This window comes from Anser cygnoides, chromosome 12 (assembly GCF_040182565.1).
Source record: "Anser cygnoides isolate HZ-2024a breed goose chromosome 12, Taihu_goose_T2T_genome, whole genome shotgun sequence".
In the NCBI taxonomy this organism is placed as follows: Eukaryota; Metazoa; Chordata; class Aves; order Anseriformes; family Anatidae; genus Anser; species Anser cygnoides.
This window is the reverse complement of record NC_089884.1, coordinates 20,134,720-20,158,118: the sequence shown is the minus strand read 5'-3', so window position 1 is coordinate 20,158,118 and position 23,399 is coordinate 20,134,720. Positions and strand designations below refer to the sequence as shown.

Below are 23,399 nucleotides of genomic sequence, written 5' to 3'. Positions count from 1 at the left end.
GCTGACTAGCCAAGCTCAGAGGGTGGTGATCGGTGGCACAGAGGCTGGCTGGAGACCTGTGACTAGCGGTGTTCCCCAGGGGTCGGTGCTGGGTCTGGTCTTGTTCAACATCTTCATCGACGGCCTTGATGAGGGAATAGTGTCTGCCCTCAGCAAGTACGCTGATGACACAAAGCTGGGAGGAGTGGCTGACACGCCAGAAGGTTGTGCCGCCATTCAGCGAGATGGGGACCGGCTGGAGAGATGGGCAGGAAGAAACCAAATGAGGTTTAATAAGAGCAAGTGTAGAGTCCTGCACCTGGGAAGGAACAACCACACGTATCACTACAGGCTGGGGGATGACCTGCTGGAGAGGACCTCTGAGGAGAAGGACCTGGGGGTCCTGGTGGACAACAGGTTGACTGTGAGCCAGCAGTGTGCCCTGGTGGCCAAGAGGGCCAATGGGATCCTGGCATGCATTAAAAGGAGCACGGCCAGCAGGTCAAGGGAGGTGATCCTCTCCCTCTATTCCACCCTGGTCAGGCCTCACCTGGAGTACTGTGCCCAGTTCTGGGCTCCCCGGTACAAAAAAGACAGGGAACTCCTGGAAGGAGTCCAGCGGAGGGCCACAAAGATGATAAGGGGCCTGGAGCATCTTCCCTGTGAGGAAAGGCTGCGAGACCTGGGTCTGTTCAGCCTGGAGAAGAGAAGACTGAGAGGGGATCTCATCAATGTGTATAAATACCTGAGGTGTGGGAGACAGAGGGATTTCGCCAACCTCTTTTCAGTGGTTTGTGGGGACAGGACAAGGGGCAATGGCCACAAGATGGAGCACAGGAAGTTCCGCACCAGCATGCGAAACAACTTCTTCACGGTGAGGGTGACGGAGCACTGGAACAGGCTGCCCAGGGAGGTTGTGGAGTCTCCCTCTCTGGAGATATTCAAGGCACGTCTGGACGCCTACCTGGGCAGCCTGCTCTAAGGAGCCTGCTTTGGCAGGGGGGTTGGAGCCGATGATCTTTCGAGGTCCCTTCCAACCCCTTCGATTCTGTGATTTGTGATTTTATCTTCATGAAGACAACTGAGAAACTAGCAAGACTGCATGCTGAAATGCTGCTGCAGGAGTTTGGACCCTTATATTTCATACTTCCAGCCAGAGAACCACAGGCTTCCTGCTGTGAACAGCCACCCACATAGCGCTGAAGATGCTGCTCAGCCACACCTGCGACACCTCTGAGATGCTGCTGCGGGGAACGCACTGGTTCATCTGTTTCCTGTTGTGCATGGCTGAATCTTTACCAACACCAGCCTGGAAGGTTGTGGCAAAACCTGTCTTTCAATTGAAAAAGGCAGGTTCATCAAAACCAAATCCTTCCTTACAAAAACAATTCTGATCATCTTACATAGAATGGTTTGGGTTGGAAAGGACCTTAAATATCATCCAGTCCCAACCCTCCTGCTGTGGGCAGGGACCCCTCCCACCAGATCAGGTTGCTCAAAGTCCCATCTAACCTGGCCTTGAACACCTCCAGGGATGGGGCATCCACAGCTTCTTATCCACAACCTGTTCCAGTGCCTCATCACCCTCATAGTGAAGAATTTCTTCCTTTTATCTAACATACACCTACCCTCTTTCTGTTTAAAACCATTGCCCCTTGTCCTATCACTACATGCCCTTGTAAAAAGTCTCTCTCCATCTTTCTTATAAGCCCCCTTTTAAGTATTGAAAGACTGCAATAAGGGCTCTCTGGAGAGAGTAGAAATATTTTCATGTCTAGGATGAAACTTTTGGTCAGAATGACATCTCAGAATACTCATGAGTTCCCCATGCTTATGAAGTTAAGAAATACCTGAGATCAACATTCCTCCTTTTGTGTTGCTCAGCAGACATCTGAACTTGTCTAATCCTTGTTTTAGCAAGTTCCCAGAGCAAAGATAAATGAGTAGTGAAAAGAGAAAAAGTCTTCTTTTCATTTTGATGTGAAATAAGATTATTTTTTTTGAGTCTTAACAAAGACACACATCCCTAAATGCCAATCAGTGTTAATAAAAACACTATGTATTCAAAAAGCACTATTTCAATATGCTGAGAAGGTCAGAAGGACAGTATTTATTACAGCAATAACTCAATTTGAGATTCTAGGAAGATATCAAGATTTACTGAGGAAAGGGGTCATTTACAACCTTGATAGAAAATGCAGACAACAGTTCTAACATTCTTTATAATGCTTCTGGTAGGATTTGAACAAAGCGCTGTCACACGTCTCAAATAAGTCTCATACTTCTGGACAAGAAGTGGCTAGATAAAATTTTAATAAATATAAAATGCCAAGGGACTCCACATATTGCCTATGTTTTAGAGAAAGATTCTTTTATAGTCTGTTTTTTCCTACTTTCATACCTTGCTTTTGTTTTCTATGTCTGTATATGAAAATGTGCTAGGAAAAGGAAATAAAAAAAATCAAAACACTCAAGCTAAGTTGAAAAATAAATGTCAAAAGAGAGGTAAAAGTCAATATATTTCAAATGTAAAGTTATATAATCTTTTAACATGACTAATTCAAGAATTGGCTGACATTCAACTGAGAAGTGAAGTCTGGAAAAAGTCCTTTTTTCCTCATCGCTCCAATCCTAGCAAGATTTGTTCTTTTAATACATTTTACCTAATATTCTGATCACTGTCTCAGTGCAAAACTTTACACCTATTTTAAGTGTCCTTCTTGAGTTCTTTATACCACTTTATTTCCTTTGGACAACTGGATGAACAGCTCTGAAATAGCCAGCAAAGTACTCTGGACATACATGCCATTTCTTTCTTTTATACCTTCTAACTGCATGTTCCCTAGTGTTTCCCAAACAAAGAAAACACATGAAGCTTAATTACATCCGCAACTACTTATCAGCCACTTTCTGGCTTAGTTCCTAGATAAATGGCTATACATTTGCTATACATTTTTGAGGATAACAGTTTCATTTCAAAGAAGTCCTCTGGGTTTGCTGTAAGTCACACCCTCCCCTCCCCTCCCCGAAGAATAAATTTGTCAGATTTGTTCTTAGATCATACATAAATTCCTTTAGTCAACTTGAACGAAACATAGGTCAGTTGCCCTCAAGAAGAAAGGCGGTACAAAACATCGCAGCTAAATTTTCCCTCCTCTACTTCTAACAATTTATTAGTGCACAAGACTCATGGAACGACAGCTTTTCCATCTTGCCAAAGACCTACCAGCTTCAGTGAGAGGAGGTCAAATACACTGCTGTAGGCCTGTCTTCTGTTAATTTTGGAATGGTTTGGCAAAATCTGAAAAGTCTGATATTAAATGAGCAGGCTCCCCCCCCTTCTTATTTTTGCAATGCAGTTTCCTAGCATTCTGGACTCTTGATGACCATGCTGACATTTCACACCTCACAAAGCTTTCCTTGCCTTGGCAATCATATGCTACCTACAGGCTTCCATAGGTTTACTCAAAAAGCAGGACAGCACTCTAGAGTATATCCACATGGCACAAATCTTTTTGTCATGGAGCGGTACTGTAGAAAGGTCCAGGTAAGCTGTATTGTTCAACTGACACACTGCAGGCAAGATTCTGTGCTACTTTTAAGCTGGAGAGGAGTGTTGCTTTACACATTTACACCATTTCCAGCATCTGGACAAAAGGTTCAAATCTATGTACGATGAAAACAGTTTTCACGGAGTTGGGCCAACAATGACGTGTTATGATCTACAGGAGAATACACAAATTCCACTGGGAATACATGAATACTTCACTGTTCTCAAAAACATGTGTCAGGGCAAAACTGAGAACCTAGATGCTCTGTCTTCAGTTTCCTCAGGAAGCAACAGAGTAACAGCCAACTCACAAGTTACAGAACTATTTATGCAGAAGTTTATCTAGTAAATTTGATTTAGGTAAGAAAGGTTTACATAGTGGAATACTTAAATTTAGCTTATAGCTGTGCTTAAAGTATAAGATCCTAAGGTATGATAGAACCTGTCTGAATTTAAAAAGCGATTGGACTGTGCGCTTAGTCACATGGTCTAAACTTTGGGCAGACCTGTGCGGTGCCAAGAGCTGGACTAGATTATCCTTATGGGTCCCTTCCAACTCGGGATATTCTATGATTCTATGACCTTGATTTCTATCAATGCACATACATTTTTTACTCTTCTTACAAGCAGAAACTATTTTGGCTCTATGTTTTCTTCTCTCCTTCCCTGAGCTCCTTTCAAGATGACCAAGAACCAATCAGATTCTCTTAAAGATTAATGTATCCCATTATTTGTCATTGTCTATTCAGTAAGCTAGACTACATCCCCCCCAAATCCCACGCTAAATTTCATAATCCTATTGCACACATGAGATATGCTTTGTCTTTGTTTAAAGGTATCACTGATTACTCCTCTTACTGCAAACTACAGACCATAGGTAGCAACTGCAATCAGGCAAAGAGTGCCACAGAAAGAATATCTGTATAAACCATACATAGTAATTATCAAATGCATTTTATCACTGTTTGCTTCAATATAGCTAATTCTCATTAAGATGCAAATTTACTGAGTCACGGCTATTTGAAGGAAGAAACTTTGCAACTCATGAGCACATGCTGATTAGGTGGTGTTTGCTCCAATGTTCATTTGGCTTGGACTGTGGCCATTTGCCTTAGTGCCATGATAGTATTAAGAGGCATAAATCTGCAGTGTCATTGGGTTGTCTTACATCCATTGTGAGATGTCCCTGTTATGACAAAATGCTATGATTTTTTTTTTCTTGGCTTATGTACCTTTTTACAGAATACTCCTTATTGCACTTTCTATGCTAACCACAGTTAACTACAGTTTAAAGACAACTATGATCACTATACAAAGGAACAGCACAATATTACCAAAACCTGATAACACTAGCAAACAGTCTGTCTGTAGAGCAGTTGGTTAGCCCCGTGCCCCACTTTGAGGAATAACCACTGCTTCACAAAATCACAGCTGATGTGTCAGTCTAAGCACTGTCTAGATGATCTATATTTAAGCTGGAAAATGATTATCTATTGTTATTATTAAATCGTACACTTTCTGGAGCCAATAATTTGTCATTTGCAAGGAGAAAAGCAGAAAAATGTATAATCAAGGAAAGAAGCTGAAGAGGTGGATGCTTAACAGTGTTACGGACTTTCTTTAATTAAAGCCTCTCTTAACTTGCTCTTAATCAAAGCAAGTGGCAAGTGGCATGCTCAGCAGATGGGTACAGCTGTGCATAACAACCACACAGGTGTTTAATTTTTATATTTGGCAAGTATGCTAAGCTGCATTCAAACATTTGGGGGTGAGGAGGTCTGTTAGTGAGGGAGTGTTTCAAAGACACGTGCCACTGAAAAAGGGAGATTATTCTGCCACTGTTAAGTTACTCAATCAACTTTACTACTTCTGTGTTAAATCCCAGTTTGAATTACCAGGGCAGATGTATAATCTGGGAGGCTTTCCAGAGCACTCTCTCTCACTCCCCCCTTTCCCTCACATTTTTTTTTCCTTTTTTTTTTTTCTTCTTCTTAATGCTAACTGTACTGAACTGCAGGTTTCTGTCTTCTCACATACCAAAAGCAGTTCTTATTCTTTGTCTCCTATTCCCAGTGCAAAAGCCACTGAATGAGTCAGAGGAGACAAATAAACACATCCTAGGTAGAAATGGATTACTTACAGAGCCAGGAGCTCCAGAAACACACAAAAAAGACAGTGATGAAGGCTGCACGAACAGAGAAAAGACACTCTAACCCGTGACTTCCCAGACACGGTACAAATCCAGTAAAGGAACTATTGAGATCATCACAAAACAAGAAAAAATAGTATTCATTTTATCTGAAAGTCTGCCTAATATAGCTAAAATGAAAAACAGTGATTCAAAACAAAGCCAAGGAGCGTACAACAAAAGGTAAATTCTGCATTTCATGAACATAAGTTATCCCCTGCACTCCCAGTAATTTGCAGCATCGTTTACCTGCAAGAACAAAATGGAATAAGGCCAGGTAAATGAAACACAGGGAAAATGACAAGTATTTGGCATCCTCTGTAGAACATATACCAAAGGAAGGAATTTTGGCAAAGCAAAGGATCAGCAGCAAAACACAGCTTGAAAGAGAATATTAGTGAAAGGCAGAAGTGGCAGTACCATCACCTGCATCAATAGGTACATCCAGACATCCATTATAGCTACAGACAAGGAAAGAGACAGAATGTGGATGAGGGAGAGCAATTTCAAATCATGCAAGTCAGTATTGATGTTAAAGTGATTCAGAGACTGCTATTATTTTTCCACTCTTTTTCATGTACCACACTACATTAAAGGTTAGCTAAAAATAGATTACACACTTTCATACTATTGCTTTCCCACATATTTCCTGGTAAACTATACTTTCGAATTAGAATAGAAATATCCACCAGACTCCCTCTGTGCTTTTCCATGTACAGAAGAAAGTTCAAATACCCTTGTTTAACAATTTGAATATAAAGAGGAATGGAGCTGCTTAAGAATTCCTTCCATCAGTATTTCTCAGACTTTGAGAAAATACAAACCCCATTTGGCTCATCTGTTTCTATCTGCTTGCAAAGTCTAGAATAGACTAGGAAGAGTATTTCAAACATTTCCAAAGCTTTTTCTACTACTATTCAGTTCCTTTGACATGCTTTTGTAGTCTTCAGGAAGTAGTATGACAACCCCAGAGCCAGAGAAATGCTGACTTGGTTGACTGTCATAATCAAAGCACATATTGGTTTGACACAGGAATTACTAAATAAGGTTCTTCGTACGAAACTGGAGATTTATGAACATACGGGACTCCTTATGCAAGAAAAGGAATATTTCTCTAGCTTCAGGTGTTCTTGGGATGACTGCGATTCATGTGGTCATGAGTGAAACATGACTCAGAGTCCCCTAACAAGTCCCATGCCAGGGAACGAAACTGATCCTGTGGTGAACTGATAAAAAGGTCAAGGTCTGAGAGCACTGCCACAAACACTTCCCCTTTTCTGTCTTTAGTTTTCACAGTCTGGAGGGAGAAACTTATGCCACCATTGAAGGATATATTTGTGAATTTTCACTTATACAGTCCTGAATGCAAAGATTTGGGAGACTAAAATCAAGGCACCCAATAGACCAAAATATTTCCTATATATCCTTATTGTGTCACTTGCTACTAGGAAAAGAAGCTTTCTAAAAATAATGTGATAGAGCAATTCCTAATCAAATTAATCTTCAACTTACATACGCAAAGTGCATGCCTGCATTTTTGTTCTTGATATGGATAAAGCACATTTTAACAGTTTTCTTGATGTCCCTAGCAGCCAGAATTAAAAAAATAAACAAAATAAAAATCCCTGAATACTCTTTTCCCCCAAAATACCAATAAAATTATTATCTACTAGTTTGGGATGTAGGAAAAAAATAAATTAATAAAGTGAATTTCTTTATGTACAGGCTGTAGCATAAATGAACTACAAAGGATCATTTTGGTCAGAACATATACGTGTGAGTCACAGAACACAGCTGATAGATGTTTATTCAGCACACATTCCTTAAAAACACAAACTTAATCTAGTCAGCATTTTGATTTCCAAATTTTTCCCTGTTCTATTTCTGCAACCATAAAATGATTTTGTTAAATATTTCAAGTCTTCCTTCTCATCCATAACCAAATTGTCTATTTGTATAGCAGACGAAACACTAGTTATACCTTGGAGAATTGGAAATATAAACAGAATAAGCATTTAGGTCAAAATAAAAATAAAATTAGAGTCTAAAAATGTTTGTAGGAAATAGCACAATTTATATTTACAAATTCATGTAGACTTAATTTTGAAATGGAAGAAGCTGTGTATCCAAAGCTAACTTTGATGACAACCTACCCTTCCATAAATATTAATTATCAATACAGCATATCTAACCAGCTAAACCATTCTAACCATATTTGCATTTCAGAGCGATTATTTTTGTAGCTAGCATATTAATTTCCTCAAAATGAATAATTTATTATGGTTATTTTCATTTCTCCCCTGTGTGTATTTTCAAGAAAATGGTGTCCTAAGGCCTGAATAATTACCAGCTGCATACGAGATAGTTACCTTGATTTTTGCTCAAGATACACGCATGCATGTGTGTTATCAGGGCTTCCTACCATTTTCTCCAGCAGGCAATATTAGGTAAGAATAGAAAAGAGAACTTCAAGGTGATCCGAAGTCTCTTTAAATCAGGATGATTCAAAGTTTCCATATCAACACTGTGCAGTTACATAGGGGCATCCCCTTTGGTCTCTGCAGATTATTTGGGGCTCTAATTTTGATTTGCATTCTCTGACTTTGTCACAGACTGAAGCAAAGCCAGGCAACGTGGGACTACGGACATGGGAAGCAGCTTTGAGTTAAAAGAAGAAAACACGACAATGCCAGCAGATGCTGCTATTTTTGAGGGGTATTCCAGGGCTGGCACTAGCACATCCCAGCTGAAGGATGAGATCTGTCCCACTGCCCTTCTCTTCCCTGGCTGCCTTCGTGCAGAGGTGCCCACAGTCCCTTGGGTCAGAAGTCAGCACGTGCAGCTTCAAGACACTCACCCTGCTGAATCATTAGCCTTAAAAAAAAAAAAAAAAAAAAATCAATCTTTTGGGGATGATCTAAGTGCAAAATAAAGTGCTCCTAGTTCAGCTTCAGTCAAACCGCTGACTGTCAAAATCTTTAGAAAATGTCAGAATCTAAGTAGTTATTACAGTTTAGCACAGACACTACACTTCACACACAGTGTTTGCCGTCTCCCAGCTTCAGCAGGTAACCTGCAAACTGCAAAGAGCTGTACCATAGTCAGCCCTCACAGAGGGAAGAAAAATGCATCTTCTTCACTTCTACATGTAAACATAAAACGGCATCTCACAGGCAGCAGGATTTCTATTTCCTTTTAAACATGCAAAACATGCACTGGTACAGTAACCAATGCAGAAGGGTACAAACTCTACATCTGCTACTGCTTTCTTACACAAACTTCCTAAGTTTAAATATTAAAGAGAAACTTGCACCAACTCCCAGGCCCTAAACCTGTCAGCTTTCCTGAAAATCAACTTAAACAATTTTTTTTTTCATACAAAGGACTAAAGCATTAGTAGTTACAGCAAAAGCTGAAGATGGAATTTACTGTTAGTGTTCTTCATCTAATATTTGCACAAGAATAATCAATTAAGACATTCCCAGATGGTTTTAACATTTAACAGGATCTACAGCATGATAGTCAGAATTTTTAATACTTACAGAGTCACAGTAGAGTGTTACCAATAAGACAAATTACATGAGTAAGTTGCATTAGAATACACTGCCAATGCACCCAAAAAGTTATTTTTAAGGACTGTGACAAGAAATATTCCAGTTAGGCTAAGTAAATTACCAGAATGTAACCATCAGTACTGAAAAGAGAACCCCACTTGTTACCATAAAAAGAATTCATTGTACAAACTGGAGAAATATACACTCTTTGGACTTATTATTAAAATAAATGTAACGAGTTATAATTAAATGGGTCTTAAATTGCAATAATTACCTAGAAACACTGAACGGATGAGCACAGGTGAACAGTGCACACATCAAAGCACACAGTGAAGAAAATGAGAATGAATGCTCTCTCTTAAATGCTGTGTCTTCAAGCAAGCAGCCTGATGTCAGCTCAGCCAACCAACATAGTTGATGTAATTAAACAACAATACAGGTTTATTATATAACCAAATGGAAAGCTGGAGGCAGGTCTGAACAGTACTAAAAGAAGATTCAATTAAGTCTGCAGCAGATCTAATTATGCAATGCTGGAACCAAAGTATACGAACTGGATCTGCTCAGCTCTGACACTTCTTTCCAGCTTTTTATTCTAGAATTTCAAAGATTATTTTAAAAGGATAGAGGAGGAAAAAAGGAGCAGTTGGTCTGAAATATAATGAATTTTTCACATCAAAAATCACCACAAAAAAAGAAAGGCACTTTGCAACAGAATAAATGGCAGCTGCACCAAAGACAAGCTTTTATATTCGATCTCTCAACAAGCAGAATATTCATTGCTTTTGATGAAAAGAGAGTGTGAAAAAATAAGCAAATCTCACAGCTAAATGCTTTTTAATGCTTTTCAGGTTGACAAACACATCCTTCAATCACTAACATCAACCTAGCTCAGCTGGCAGCCCATTGCTGCCCTCCTGCAGGCGCTGTGGTCTCCTCCCAGTGTGCCCCTCTTTTCCCACCGTGACACTGTGCCTCCCCGTGGCAGAGTCCTTGGCCCCAGCTCCCCGAGTAGGAGGTTTGCCTGTGGGTACCCCTTTGGTGTGCTTTTTACCCCCTGTAGTTTCACCCTGAGCCTCACGATGTGCCAGGCCTGAAAAGCTGCACGTGCTTTATTCGGACTGGAACCGTTATCTCGGCTGCTCTTTCTTGGACAAGATCTCCTCTTCCAACAGCAGAAGTCACAATGACGCTATATTACACCGGTGGCCTTTTCCCTCAGAAACGTTCACTGTGCTCTGAGCTGGGCACATGGTAAGCATTACCACTTGAGTTAAATAAGCAGCAGCACAGGGCAAAGAAATACAGAGAGAGAAATGGCAACTTGACCAAAGATGGAGCAGACAAGAAGGCTGACGCACTCGTGTGACCACCGTCATCTGCTGAGCCAGTCTTGGTGGGGCTGCAGAGCATGGCACTGCTGTGGGGCTGGCTCCTGCCTGCCACTGCTAGCTGGGCTCCTCTTGCACCAGCTGCCGATATGCCTTATTGCATTTATTGGCTATGGTTTAAAGTTATGATGATAGATGCTTTTAGTGACACTTTTAGACAGTCAGTGAAGTCAGCTGGTGGTAAGGTAGATTCCTCATTTACTAGTTTTGTCCAGAATACTTAAATGAGTTTCTTCGTAGTTTTCTCTGGTTCCTGTTTGTGAGTTGCCTCTATGCTTGATCAGTGATTTCTTTCTTTCTGCTCCCTCAGCTGCTGTCTATATAATGACATGCTTAGACACGTCTGAGAAATTCAAGTGTCTCATTCTCCTCACTCACATCTATCCCAATTCAATTCCCTTTCAGTTCTGTTTTCCTCTCAGACAATTCCTTGTTAGTATAAATCACCTGTCATTTACCTGGATAGATTTAGTTGGATCCAAACTGAGAAAGCTGAGCTAATTCGCAGCTCTCACAGCATTCTTTATTTTACCATCCGGAGGTTCCACATAGCAATGCCAATTTAAAAGGTTTCCAAACTTCATTTTAATATCAAACGTTGTAAAATTACAGCTCTGTCAGAAAGAGTGGTCTAAGGGAGATTTACAAGTGCATGACAGGTGTTTTCAAGTACTCTTTTTAGCCATGATTTTTATGGCCTGCCAAAGAAATGCTTTCATTCAGGTAGCACCCTTATAGGGGGGAAATCTACATGCTGAAAAGATTTGTGTGCATGTAGGGAAATAATACTGTTCACTTTTACTGTTTAAAATAAAGAGCTTTTTTTTTTTTAACCCTGAGAAAGGGACAAGAAATATTCCCTACTCAGTTGCTTCATAGAACACAAACAAAAAATTAGCGACAATTTCACCTATAAATGTGATTGAGCCAAGAGTAACATATTAGCAATTACAATAGTTGTCTACTTTCCAAGCAGTAATAAAAAATAAATCTAAATATTGGTACAAAAAGCTGAAGTTCAAAAAGCTTTCATTTTCCAGAAAATAAACATAAAAATGAAATTATGAATCATTATAACATGATTTGGGCAGACATTAATTCATTAGGCCTTCAGGGATTTGGGTAGAATCCTTTCGGATGACTGCAATCAGAACTTTGGTTATCACACATTCCTAAAATCATGTCATGGTTGTTGGTTCAATTATACTTTTTTAAACATTTCTCAAATATAAAATGATAAAAACTTCTTTGTTGATCTTTTTACCATTGTGGTAACATGTTGTGAATTTAATTCCAGTGCATTCATACTGAAGGTATCTATTTTCACCCTCATTTGATACACTATTCCCAGGAGGATTCATTTTGAGAGAGAGAAAGTGAATAGCTTCAAAAATTATGATAATCTGCAAACAATATTGTTAAATGTGAAAAGGTTCATTGTTTGGGAAACAGGAACTTAATTAAGTTTGCAATTCCTAAAATTCATTGGCTACTACTCTGTTCAAAATCTCCAAGCTACTAAGGTATAGCAATGCCGTTCTGGTGGAGCTGGCAGCACCTTCACCATACAGAGGTTATCTCATCACAGTAACATGATGAACTCAAAGCCCATTAAGACTGCTGCTGAAAGAACACAGGAAATCCCGAGCTGAAGAAAAGCCAAAATGGGAAGGATGTCATTTAATTTTATTGACATCTCAAAGACAATTACTGTCCTTTCAAACGCATTTTTTTTAAATCAGATATCACTGCATTAACATATGCATGTAGCTGTGCAGACCAGGAGAAACAGGGGAAAAGAACAGCAAGTCTCTGTTTTTAAGTGTAGGAGAAACATCGCTTCACTGCAAAACAGCGTGTGCTGACAGTTCAATTAGGGCTAAATTATCTAATATTAATTTTGCCTGTCTATGACACCTGCCATGCACCAGACACCGAGTCGGTGAGTATATGCACAGGACTAAATTTCACTGAGCTGGTTTTGAAGCTGGCTTTCCAGACTAACTGAGAAGTGTGGCCATGCTGCTCTGTGGAAGCAATCATTAAAACACACTAACTGATGTCAGGCTTGCAAGACAAAGAAAAACGCTAGTTAAGTTGATCATCCACTCTCTAACAGCAGAGAGAATTTTATTATTTGCAGGTCTCTTGGGGGCAACTTCAGAAGCAAAACTTCACAGCCAGCATCCCTGGGAAATACAAACTACTGGATTTGAAACTATTTCACTGTTCATCTCCACCTCCTTGCTTTTTCTTTTGCTGCATGTGCCTATGTCCTAAAGTACCTTGTGTAAATCCTGAAAAGCAGTCACTGTATATTCATTCTGGATAACTTGAGCATCTTGTGTGCCTCATCCTTTAAGTGTATTTAGCTACTAATTAACAGTACATATAGGGGGGAAAAAAGTCCTAGAAGAAAGCAAGACTTACTATTTTTGTAACCTTTTTATATAGAATTGCTCTAAATGATAACATCAAATAGGATTGTATCCTTTCACTTGGTAAAAACTCCCACGAAATTATTTGAACATTATCCAAGAATAACATCTGATTAAAAACCAGATGTTTATGATCCCAGTGCGTTTTTAGTTGGCAAGACACAGACTGTTAGCAGTAACACACTCACTGACAGGCAGAGAAACTGTATAGACAAACCAAGCAATTCACACTAAGAAAGAGGATACCAATATAAAACAACCTTGTAACTGAAAGAATGTGCCTATCTCCGTATTAAGAATGGAGGTCAGAAGAAAAAGAATGCTGGTAGGAATATGACATTAAAAGGAAATAGGTATATGTGAGAGCATTATTTTAAACTTACAAAGGAAAATTTATATATGTAATTGGCTTAATGTCATGCCTACAACTTACAAGTGGCTTTGAAAGTTGCCCAAAGCAATACCGAGGTCCATTTTGATAAATGGAAGACCATGAAAGAGAAATTAAAGAAGAATTCATAGAAGTTAGAGTGAAAAAGGAACATTACAGTGCACAATTAAAGAAAAAAATTCTTAACAGAAATTAAAAAAAGAACTTGCTGATGTTTGGAGAATTTCTTCCTACCTTAGGGTGTAACACTGGGAAATAGAGGGGATTGAAAATCCCCTCTAAAACCTAAGATATTTCTTAAGTCTCAGCATGGCGTATGGATGCATGTGGTATTATTATGATAGTTTCAATTTTGCTTTGCTGGTATTAGCATTCAAAAATTATTACAAGAACATAAAAAAACTATAATTTCCTTTTTTTTTTTTCTTGAAATAATCTGCTAATGGATTTCTTTCTAAGAATATGCTTTCTTATTTTGAATCTTTAAGATCCAACTTCCGTAGTATTTCTGAGATCAGGAGGTAACTGCTCTTCCAAGAAGGAAAAGACTGCTCTACAATTACCAGATTTTGGATTCAGGTAAGGAAAAAACAAAAAGAATGAAATATTACAAATGAAGTACTACAGTATTTAGTTATTAGACTGTCTTTATGTACTCAAGCTATGTTTTGAAATTTGTGTAATTATTTATGAGTACCCAAGATTTGCCAAGGCTACCAGGTATATAATGAACTATATGATAATATATAATTTATATAATGAACTTCCTAAAACTTGTGACCCAGAAGGTTACTCATTAACAAAATATCAGCTTACATCAAAAATAAAATCTTCTAGAGGAAAGTTAGATACAAATGTAACAGGCTAGTAATATTTGGTTCTGAATGCCTCAATAGTGAGGACTGACCTCCTCTCCATAGCAAAGGGAGCAATATTAGGCTCTTTAAGACAGATCTGGGATTGGTCCTTGGGGGGGGGGGGGGGGAACAAAACACACACAACAGTTTTACAGAGAAATAGCGAAGAAGTTGACTAATTAGAGGGGTAATTCATACCATCTATTTTTAGACAGCAAATTTCAGCACCTCTGGGATCTTGTAGAACCACAACACAACCAGATATAGAATGAGCACAGAGATGATCCTGCAGAAAACAATTTAGCATCTCTTAGATGTGCTGCTTCCTGTTACTGACCACAGGGATGATAACACTAGCTAGTCAGAAAAGCACTCACCCTTCTCTCTTCAAACAACAGGCTAAAAATATCCACTGAGTCAAGCTAGATTTTTTGCAAGCTCTGCAAATCCCCAAATGGTTGACCATCTAGTCTGTGTTTTTGCAAAATTTGCTTTCACTCCCCTCTCTAAATGATTAATAATAATTATAAAAAACACCCATACTTAATCACACTAACTGATGTCCAACACAGTGTCTATTTCAACGGCCAGTAAGAATCTTTCAAATGGGTTACAAAGTAAAAGACATCTTACAGATTAGTAAAATGTCACTTTTGGCTGTACTTGTTCTTACATGGTAGCCATTTCATGAACTACATTTCTACCATTTATTCTATTAAATGCTCTTCATACAAGTGACTGCGATTGAAATATCTGCATTTTGTAATAGAATTTTATTGCTAGGAGATTGAGAAAATAGAAAGTTTTAGGATATTTCTGTTGAAGATCTACTGATAACTTTTTTAAACTGCAGATACATCACAACCTGTGTTAGAAAAACATGATCCTTCTGAATAGTCTATCAAGGGTAGCACAGGAGAAACATTCTAATGTGTTTTTTTTTTTAAACATCTTTCAGGGCTATATTCTGGTGTTTACATCATCTGAATTTAGACATTAGTTCTGCTATGGCTGAATTGCCAAGATGCTGAACATTTAGGCATTGGCTCCAGGAAAGAACAGAAATGTTTTAAAAGGTCCTTTCCAACCCACACCATTCTATCATCTTTGAAAATTTACTTATATATTTACTATTAAGCATATATATCTAATTGATTTGCTAGGGCAAGCTACTATAACACTTCAGAAAACTACAGAAAAAACACACAGATCAATGAAAAATTCTGGACCAAAGGAAAGGAGTCTCATGTTCCAGCCAAGCATCCATCTCACCTGATACAGGTTGTATCTTGTACTTTATGCACTGGAAACTTCACATTTTTTTTTTCCCTCCAGTTAGAATTGTATTAACTGCATTTTACAGTTTTTGCATCTTTTTGATCTGCTGCTTTCAACTGACAGCAATTCCCTCTGTATTCAGACCGTGCAACTTGATATTCTTGACCCTAGTATCCCAATCACATAACTCTCCTTTGTTGTAAAAGCCTTACAAAACTGTCCCTACCCACACCTTGACACATTCTGTTGCCTATACTAACAAGTCCAGAGCAAGTCCAGAGAAGGGCAACAAAGCTGGTGAGGGGTCTGGAGAACAAGTCTTACGAGCAGCGGCTGAGGGAGCTGGGGTTGTTCAGCTGGAGAAGAGGAGGCTCAGGGGCGACCTTATCGCTCTCTACAGTTACCTTAAAGGAGGCTGTAGCGAGGTGGGGGTTGGTCTATTCTCCCACGTGCCTGGTGACAGGACGAGGGGGAATGGGCTAAAGTTGTGCCAGGGGAGGTTTAGGTTGGATGTTAGGAAGAACTTCTTTACTGAAAGGGTTGTTAGGCATTGGAATGGGCTGCCCAGGGAAGTGGTTGAGTCACCATCCCTGGAGGTCTTTAAGAGACGTTTAGATGTAGCCCTTAGTGATATGGTTTAGTGGAGTACTTGTTAGTGTTAGGTCAGAGGTTGGACTCAGTGATCTTGGAGGTCTCTTCCAACCTAGATGATTCTGTCTTCCTGTTACTTTCTCCTGCTTCCTCCTGTGGGCCATTTTTTCCAGTTATTTAAGGTTCCCAGTAGTCAATCACTTTCCATAGCTATATAGTATCTTCTAGACATGTTTTCTTCTAAAATGTATTTAAATTTGACACATTCTAATATTAAACACATTACAAACCATTTCATTTTAGCAGAAGAATAATATCTGAACCACTAGATTACTTGACCACCTGCAAAGCTCCTTCCAACAGAACCCTTCTCAGCATTAGAACATCATCCACCTTTTTATACTCTGTGCAGAAATATTTTGGTTGCTGTGTAACACATAGCTTACAGGAAGTCACTTGTTCTATGAAATACCAGACTGGCTGAAAATTAGTAACGAATTGCTTTGCTACAAGCCTCTGATCTCCATTGTGCTCTATTATGCAAAATTCATTCTTTGAATGGAACTACATTTGACTCACAAAAGTATAGATATTTTAATTTAAGATCCCTACCTTTCTCCTTGGAAATCTGACCGATATTTAGCCACAGTGGTGAAAGGCAGAGAGGAAATGAAGTGCTGGCAGCAGATCTTCTTCACTGTTACTTAGGAGCAAAAAAATCATATCCATGCAGATCCCATGGACTCTTACAGCTGAATGGCCTCTTCAACCGGCTGGGAAAAGATGAGCACAGATCAATCCATTTGCTGCAGACTGCACAGGCTCTGCGGGGAGCTGTTATGATCCTACCCCAGCACCATGGGATACGGACCTCAAACCACGCACGGAGGCAACCTGCAACAGATAAGAGGTAAGCCCAGGGTCATTTTTGTATTTTTACACTTCTGTGAATACGACAGCAAAATCTGAATGGCCTAAGAGCCTCCCTAACATTCTGGAAGTATACAGAAAGCCTGTGGCACACACTGAGAAATTCTGCTAGAGAGAACAGCAATGTCTCAAAGAGTCAGCAAAGAGATCATGATTATTACTCCCTCAGGGTACAACAGATTAATAGGAGCTCATTTGAAAGCAGATAAAACTGTTTGGGTGAACAAAGCTGAGCCTCTCCTATGGACTCAGAACCTGTAAAAGACATGGCTGGTCCTTTTAGCAGTATCTGCAGTACAGTTTTACAGTGTGCATTCAGTCTACCTGTAAAAAGAGATGTTACAGATGAAGTCAAAAAAAAGACTTGTTCAAAATAATATTGATCCAATTGCCAGATCAGTGAACAATGAAACAGGTATGTCTTCCTGTAGGACTTTGTTACTGATTGACTGTGGAACCATTAATGTGAATGTGCTTTCCTAATGGGCTAGCAGAATTGACTTCTGAATGACAATGTTTCTCCTCAGGCTTATACAGCCCCAAAAGTGCAGTGAATGAAGTTTTGCTGGACTTTAAAGGACAAAGATCAAATGGGGGCATCAGACATATAGTCTGACTGCCCCACAGTGAACTCAACTTCTTTTTGCAAAGAAAAGAGTATATTTGACAGTAACTTACCTTTTAATTGTGATACGTAATTAAAAGGAAACTATAAACCTTGGACAAAAAGCAAACCAATATATATTCCCAAGTGGGCTTATGTATTTTGCTTCTGTTTTCTTTTGCATCAATTATGTGCACATTTCAATTTGTATTTCATCAACAATAGCTTAATAGCAAGCAAGCAGGCATGGTAGTGCTCCAAAAGGCTTAGCAGAGGACCTTTAAATGCGGGGAAGCAGATTAAAAGTTCAGTCAACAATGTGAAGAACTGTAGTGATGAGGACTCTCAATGCTTCCACAAAACTACAACAGTTTATGACGTGGCTTAAAAGGACCCTTTGCAAATGGGATTCCCAACACAAAACCCTCCCAGTCTGCAAAATCTTCCCATTCAGCATCCATACGCACACACCCAAAGGGGACAGAAGTGAGATGGAGGCCACAACCAAGACAAGAGCCATTTGTGAACATGTGGGGGCCACTGTGGGAGCCCCAGTGAGAGTGCTTTTAGCCTGGCCACAGGCCCTGCAGAAGTTGCTGGGCTCATCGCTGCTGAGGACGCTCATGCATGTGCATGGTTTTATGCACGAGCAATCCAGCTAGCAGTGAATTCATCAGCTCACCTCTACACCCATACAGAGTTAAGCTATTAATGAAGAAAAAGAAAACTCAGCTTAACAGCCAACTGGCATGGCTGCCGGAGGTTCCACAGAATATTTAACAATTCAGTTTTATGGAGCATTGTGGGAAGAAACCCTGAAGCTTGACAAGGTTTAAAGTCAGTATTTCACCATCAAAGACAAGAAACCGCTCTGGTTACTGGCTCGCACTGACTTCATGTCCAGTTAACAACTACACCCAATAAATTTTCTGTCTCTTCTGATAGTCTTGTCATTAGAAAGGATACTGCAAATTTTCATGCGTTTATATAGCAAGAAATTTATCAGATATCCATATAAGTACTCGATCTAGAAAGAGGCAAGTGCTTAGTCACTGCTGAGAAGTGCTACAGAACAGCTGAAATAGCGGAGGGGAGAAGTGCTGTCCGAACAGCTGCCATTCTGCAGTTCTGCCCTGCTGCAGTGGTGTGCTCACTTGGGGAAGCTTCTGGGTTGTTATAGATTATTCTTTAAAATTTCATCTAGTAAGTGCAGTTCAGCTTAATAAACTGATAAATACTTCTGAATGAACATATCACCATAATATCTGGCACTAAAATTTAGGAGCAGAGATGTGCAAAGAAAATCTATGAAATTCTCCCCCACCAATATAAGACAAGGAAAAATCCTCATGGCTTTTATCAGAATTTCCCCACGTACAGTCTCAGCCAACAAAACATGATGTACTGGCAGCGCTATCACTGTTGCCTAAAAACTTCACCACAAAGCAGATGCATCTTAAGATTAATTTAGCAGTTGCCACCAGAATCTTACCATAATTTTTCTCCTGAAGCCATTTTGTTTATTTTTAATACAGCACACTTGACAAATCACACACAATTAAAACAGAAGACTGATATAAAATCACTTTTCCATTTTTTAAGCTCAATAAAAAAATAATATAGTGAGCTTTCTTGTCAGAGATGACTGAAAAAAACAGCTGAAAAAAAGGCTGATTTTTAAAAATCAACCTAAACAGATCAATTTTATGGTAAATTGTTCAGCACTGATAGTGACCAAGGGGAGCCCAACGCAAATAGGAAGTATTTGAACACAGTTTGCAAATATAGAGGTACTTTAATTAAATATTTAAGAGACATTCTGCCCACCATTTAAAAAGCCTCCTTCACAGTACAAAAGGATACACAAGCACACACAGACATACCTGCTTCCTTGCCAGAGTGCTGCTTAAGACAGCCTGAACAGCCAAAGTCAAACAGCACTAGCTCGAAGTATGAATAGTTGGAAAAAAGCCTGTTCCACAGGACATTGGGGGTAATAGCTTCCTCCCATGAAAAGGGGAGGTGGACCATTAATGAAATACAACATCCAGAACTACACTTCTCACAAGTCCTATACCCTGAAAATTATTTTCGGGTTGACAGGCACTGATTTTACCAGATTCCTGGTAAAAGATCAGCTTGAACTGGAATAGATCTGTTCTAACCTCTTACCACCTACACAGGGGGGACTCAGCAGCCCACATAACGTGCCCCAAGTACAGCAGCAGTCAGGCTTCACAGCTACGGCCCAAAGCCAAGGCACAAAGTAGAGACCTCTCCTTTCTTAAGCACAAATCAGAAATAAAATCTCTTCCCTTATCATGCACTCTCCTAACAACTCCCCTTGACTTTTCAGGCTCTTCTATGACAATACGTTCTTATGCTTAAGAAAAAAAATCACAACAAGCAAGTTAACCTTGTTCTTACTGGCAGATGTTTGTCCCGTCTTTGAAGACTAAGTTCTCAGGCCATTACAAGGAGAGGGTGGTGGTTTTTGTTTTTTGTTTTTTTTTTTTTTTTTTTTTTAAATCCTAAATCAAGGAGTCTTTCCTCTTCCTTTCGCTTCCCTTTCAACTCCCTGTTCAGACCACTTACTTTCCTCTCATTGAGTTAAAAAGAGTAAACAGTTTAGATTTATTACAATACCTTTCCTCCTCCAGAAGGTTTCCCAACAGGCTTTACATAATTTGGCTTCAAAGTTCTGAGCAGTTCTAACTGCTACTAAAATTAGTGAGAAATGAGTGTGCTACAACTCAGAAAATTAGGTCCATTCAGTAACATTCACGTAACATCAAATCACTGTTCTCAGTGCAGAAATGAAACCACCTCCAGGATGAAATATAGAAGAGCAACATCCTTTCTTTTTCTTACCTTCAAACTTCAAACGCAGCAACAGATCCCAAGTGGGAGGGGAAGGGGGAATGTCGGCCAGGTTTGAATATGTCTCTAAAATAGTTTCCTGTTTCCAAATCCCATCCAGTATGACAGTAAGGAAAAAAAAAGCTGTGTGCCTAAGTTAAAAAATTAAACTGCCTCACAGTTTGAAATAACAAATACTGTATCTATAGGGCAAACTCTGCAACAGGAAAACGTGTTATTCTACAAACAACGATGTACAATCCTAGAACCACAAAACAAAATAGATAAGAAACATTATATATCTCAAAATAAGAGAATAAAAGATAGCAACAGCTCTCAAACAAATTAAGTAGGTTCAGCTCGTTCTTTTGATAGTAATTTTTGAAAGCAACAAGAAAATCAGATGAAATACATTATGAAATAGATATTCCACTAATATAACAGGAAATTGAAAGCAGATATTAAAGGGCTCCATGATACAGAAAATCAGGAGACTGCTACTGATAATTGCTAATTGTAAGTGTTCCCAGTGCTTTATCTTGCATGGGTTATAGGTCAGTCTAACTCTAGACCTTATTCCATGTTTTCTGTATATGTAATACTGACACATTTGTATTGTTTTAGGAAGGATTGTAAGCACATTATAAAATTCTTACAAGAACTTCAAACTTTTTCATAAAAACGTGCTTCATGACAAAAATTTGCATGGACAACCTCAGTCTACAAATACTACAAGAAGAAATTTGCAAATACAGCTACAGGAAGGCTGAAGTTGGAAGGGACCTCTGGAGATCACCTAGTTCAACCTCCTTGCTCAGAGCAGGGTCAGCTACAACAGGTTGCTCAGGGCTGCGTCTAGCTAAAACCTGAATATCTCTAAGTTCTATCCAGGCAACCTGTTACAGTGTTCAATTACCTTTACAGTTAAAAGAAAAAAGATTGTTTTTATGCATATATATGATAACTTTTCCCAGTAATCTGCCAGTAATTTGAGCAGAAGAATGTGGTTTCATTTAGTCCTTTTGGCATAAACAATGGAATCATTGTACAGAAATTTAAAAGCTAATAAAAGATAGACAGACACCATAAGAAATTTCAGGCATGATTGCAAAAGGCTAAAATAATAACAAAATAAAACCAGGAACATATAAAGGAATCTTAGTGTCTAAGGAACCCCCCCACATCAATATATATGTACAATATCAAACCACCAGCACAGATTTTTTAAGTAGAAAAGTTAACACAGGTCCAAGACCCCTTGGGATGATCTTCCTGCTCTGGTACTCTAGGGGTGTCTCTACTCAAACAATTTTTTGCACAAGCTGAAGGAAAACCGTTAGCTCGCAGAGGGTCTGCTACAGAAAGAGGAGCTCCATCAGAAAGGGGGGCTACAAAAGGGGCTGGGAGAACAAGCAGCCGCAGCTCAGGTAGCCACAGCCCGCCGCCACACACGAGGGTAGGGCACAGAGTGGCCCTGTACCTCTGTCCCCCAGGGCCACCAGCTGTGCCCCACAAGGGGCCACACAGGTACCACAGCAGAGCTGCACACATGGGATCACGGTGGGGTGGCTGCATGGCACTGCGCAGCCCTGGGTTTCCACCACCCCACCACGCGAATGCCTTAAGGATCTCAAAGCAAAAGGGGCTTTAGTGTCCCGCTGGCGTGTCACAGTATCAAAGTATCACACATTTTTCCAAGACAATGAATAAGTGGCAGAGATGCATAAGAAACGTTCTCATCTTTTCTTGCTGTAGCCTCCATTCATGCACAGCTCGAGGCATTTCTGCATCCACTTGTCTGCAGCCTCTCGCAACAAGAGCGCAAACAGAGCAGAGGGAAGCGTGCACTTTCCATAAGATTAATCAGAAAAACTTTTTCCCCTAGAGTCCTTTCTAGGTACATTAGCTGAGAACATGCAAGTGACAGTTGAGTCATTAATCTAACCTCCATGCTGCTTTTAATACATTTTTACTATGTTTTGATAACTCTCTCAATTTGCCTCAGCAAAGTTCTCAACTTGTTTTTTGTCAATCCACTATGGAAAAGTTATTACTAGTGACAAGCTGTTAAATCTTGTAGACAACTGTAGGATAAGCTACGCATTACTTTTTACTTTCTTGTCTATCAATTCAGTCTCCTTTCCAAGCCTTCAGTTACTTGTTTACAGATAAGTTACAAAATTTTGTATAGTTTTGCCTTTTTTGTGAAAAGGTCGACTTCTTTTGGGCTCTCTAGTTTTCGCTAACCAATGCTCAATCAATTCATTAACCACTGGTGAATTTTTGAGAGTTTTAATGACAAGGATATTAATATATATATATTTTTTTGTAAATATGCACATCTCTCGACTCTGACAGCCATTACATGCTTGAAAGATAGACAAGTTAACTCTGACAACAGAGTATTAATGCTCCCATGTATTTGAACTAACATGTTAACTCGGGACCATTTGAAAATATGGTTATTTATGGCATTCCTTAATTCTGTAATAACTCACACATTTCTTAGAGGCCACAAAGATAATACAGAAACTTACATACCCCAGGTTTAATCACACTGACACCCTGGGCTGATAAAACCATACTCACAACAAGAACCTTGGAAAAAGATAGGTGCCAACTTTATTGATTTTATATAGGCTTAAGACACTGGCAAAGAATCAGTTATGAAACTGTTCTTTATTCTTCTAGTGAATTCTCTTATCAGCAGAAGAGATGGAACCTTCTTCCCCAAACACACAAGGCAACAGGTTTGCACTGTCTCCAAACCCAATGCTGCCACAGGGCAC

The 23,399-nt window shown here is 39.4% G+C and overlaps 1 protein-coding gene across 30 annotated transcripts in view; it reads right to left on the bottom strand.

Annotated features, from left to right (window-relative positions):
* LOC106039565 (uncharacterized) overlaps positions 1-23,399 on the bottom strand; it is a 506,901-nt gene that overhangs the window by 74,407 nt on the left and 409,095 nt on the right. For 17 of the 30 annotated variants that reach the window (XR_010834540.1, XR_010834541.1, XR_010834544.1 and 14 more), the window contains one exon: positions 16,830-17,111. Coding sequence is in view for 13 of the 30 variants with exons in the window: in XM_067004428.1 (XP_066860529.1) it covers positions 16,918-16,990; positions 17,089-17,111 (96 nt within the window). In the remaining 17 variants the exon portion in view is untranslated. The remainder of the gene's footprint in view (positions 1-16,829; positions 17,112-23,399) is intronic. The other 13 variants (XM_067004428.1, XM_067004427.1, XM_067004429.1 and 10 more) reach the window with 1 other exon arrangement.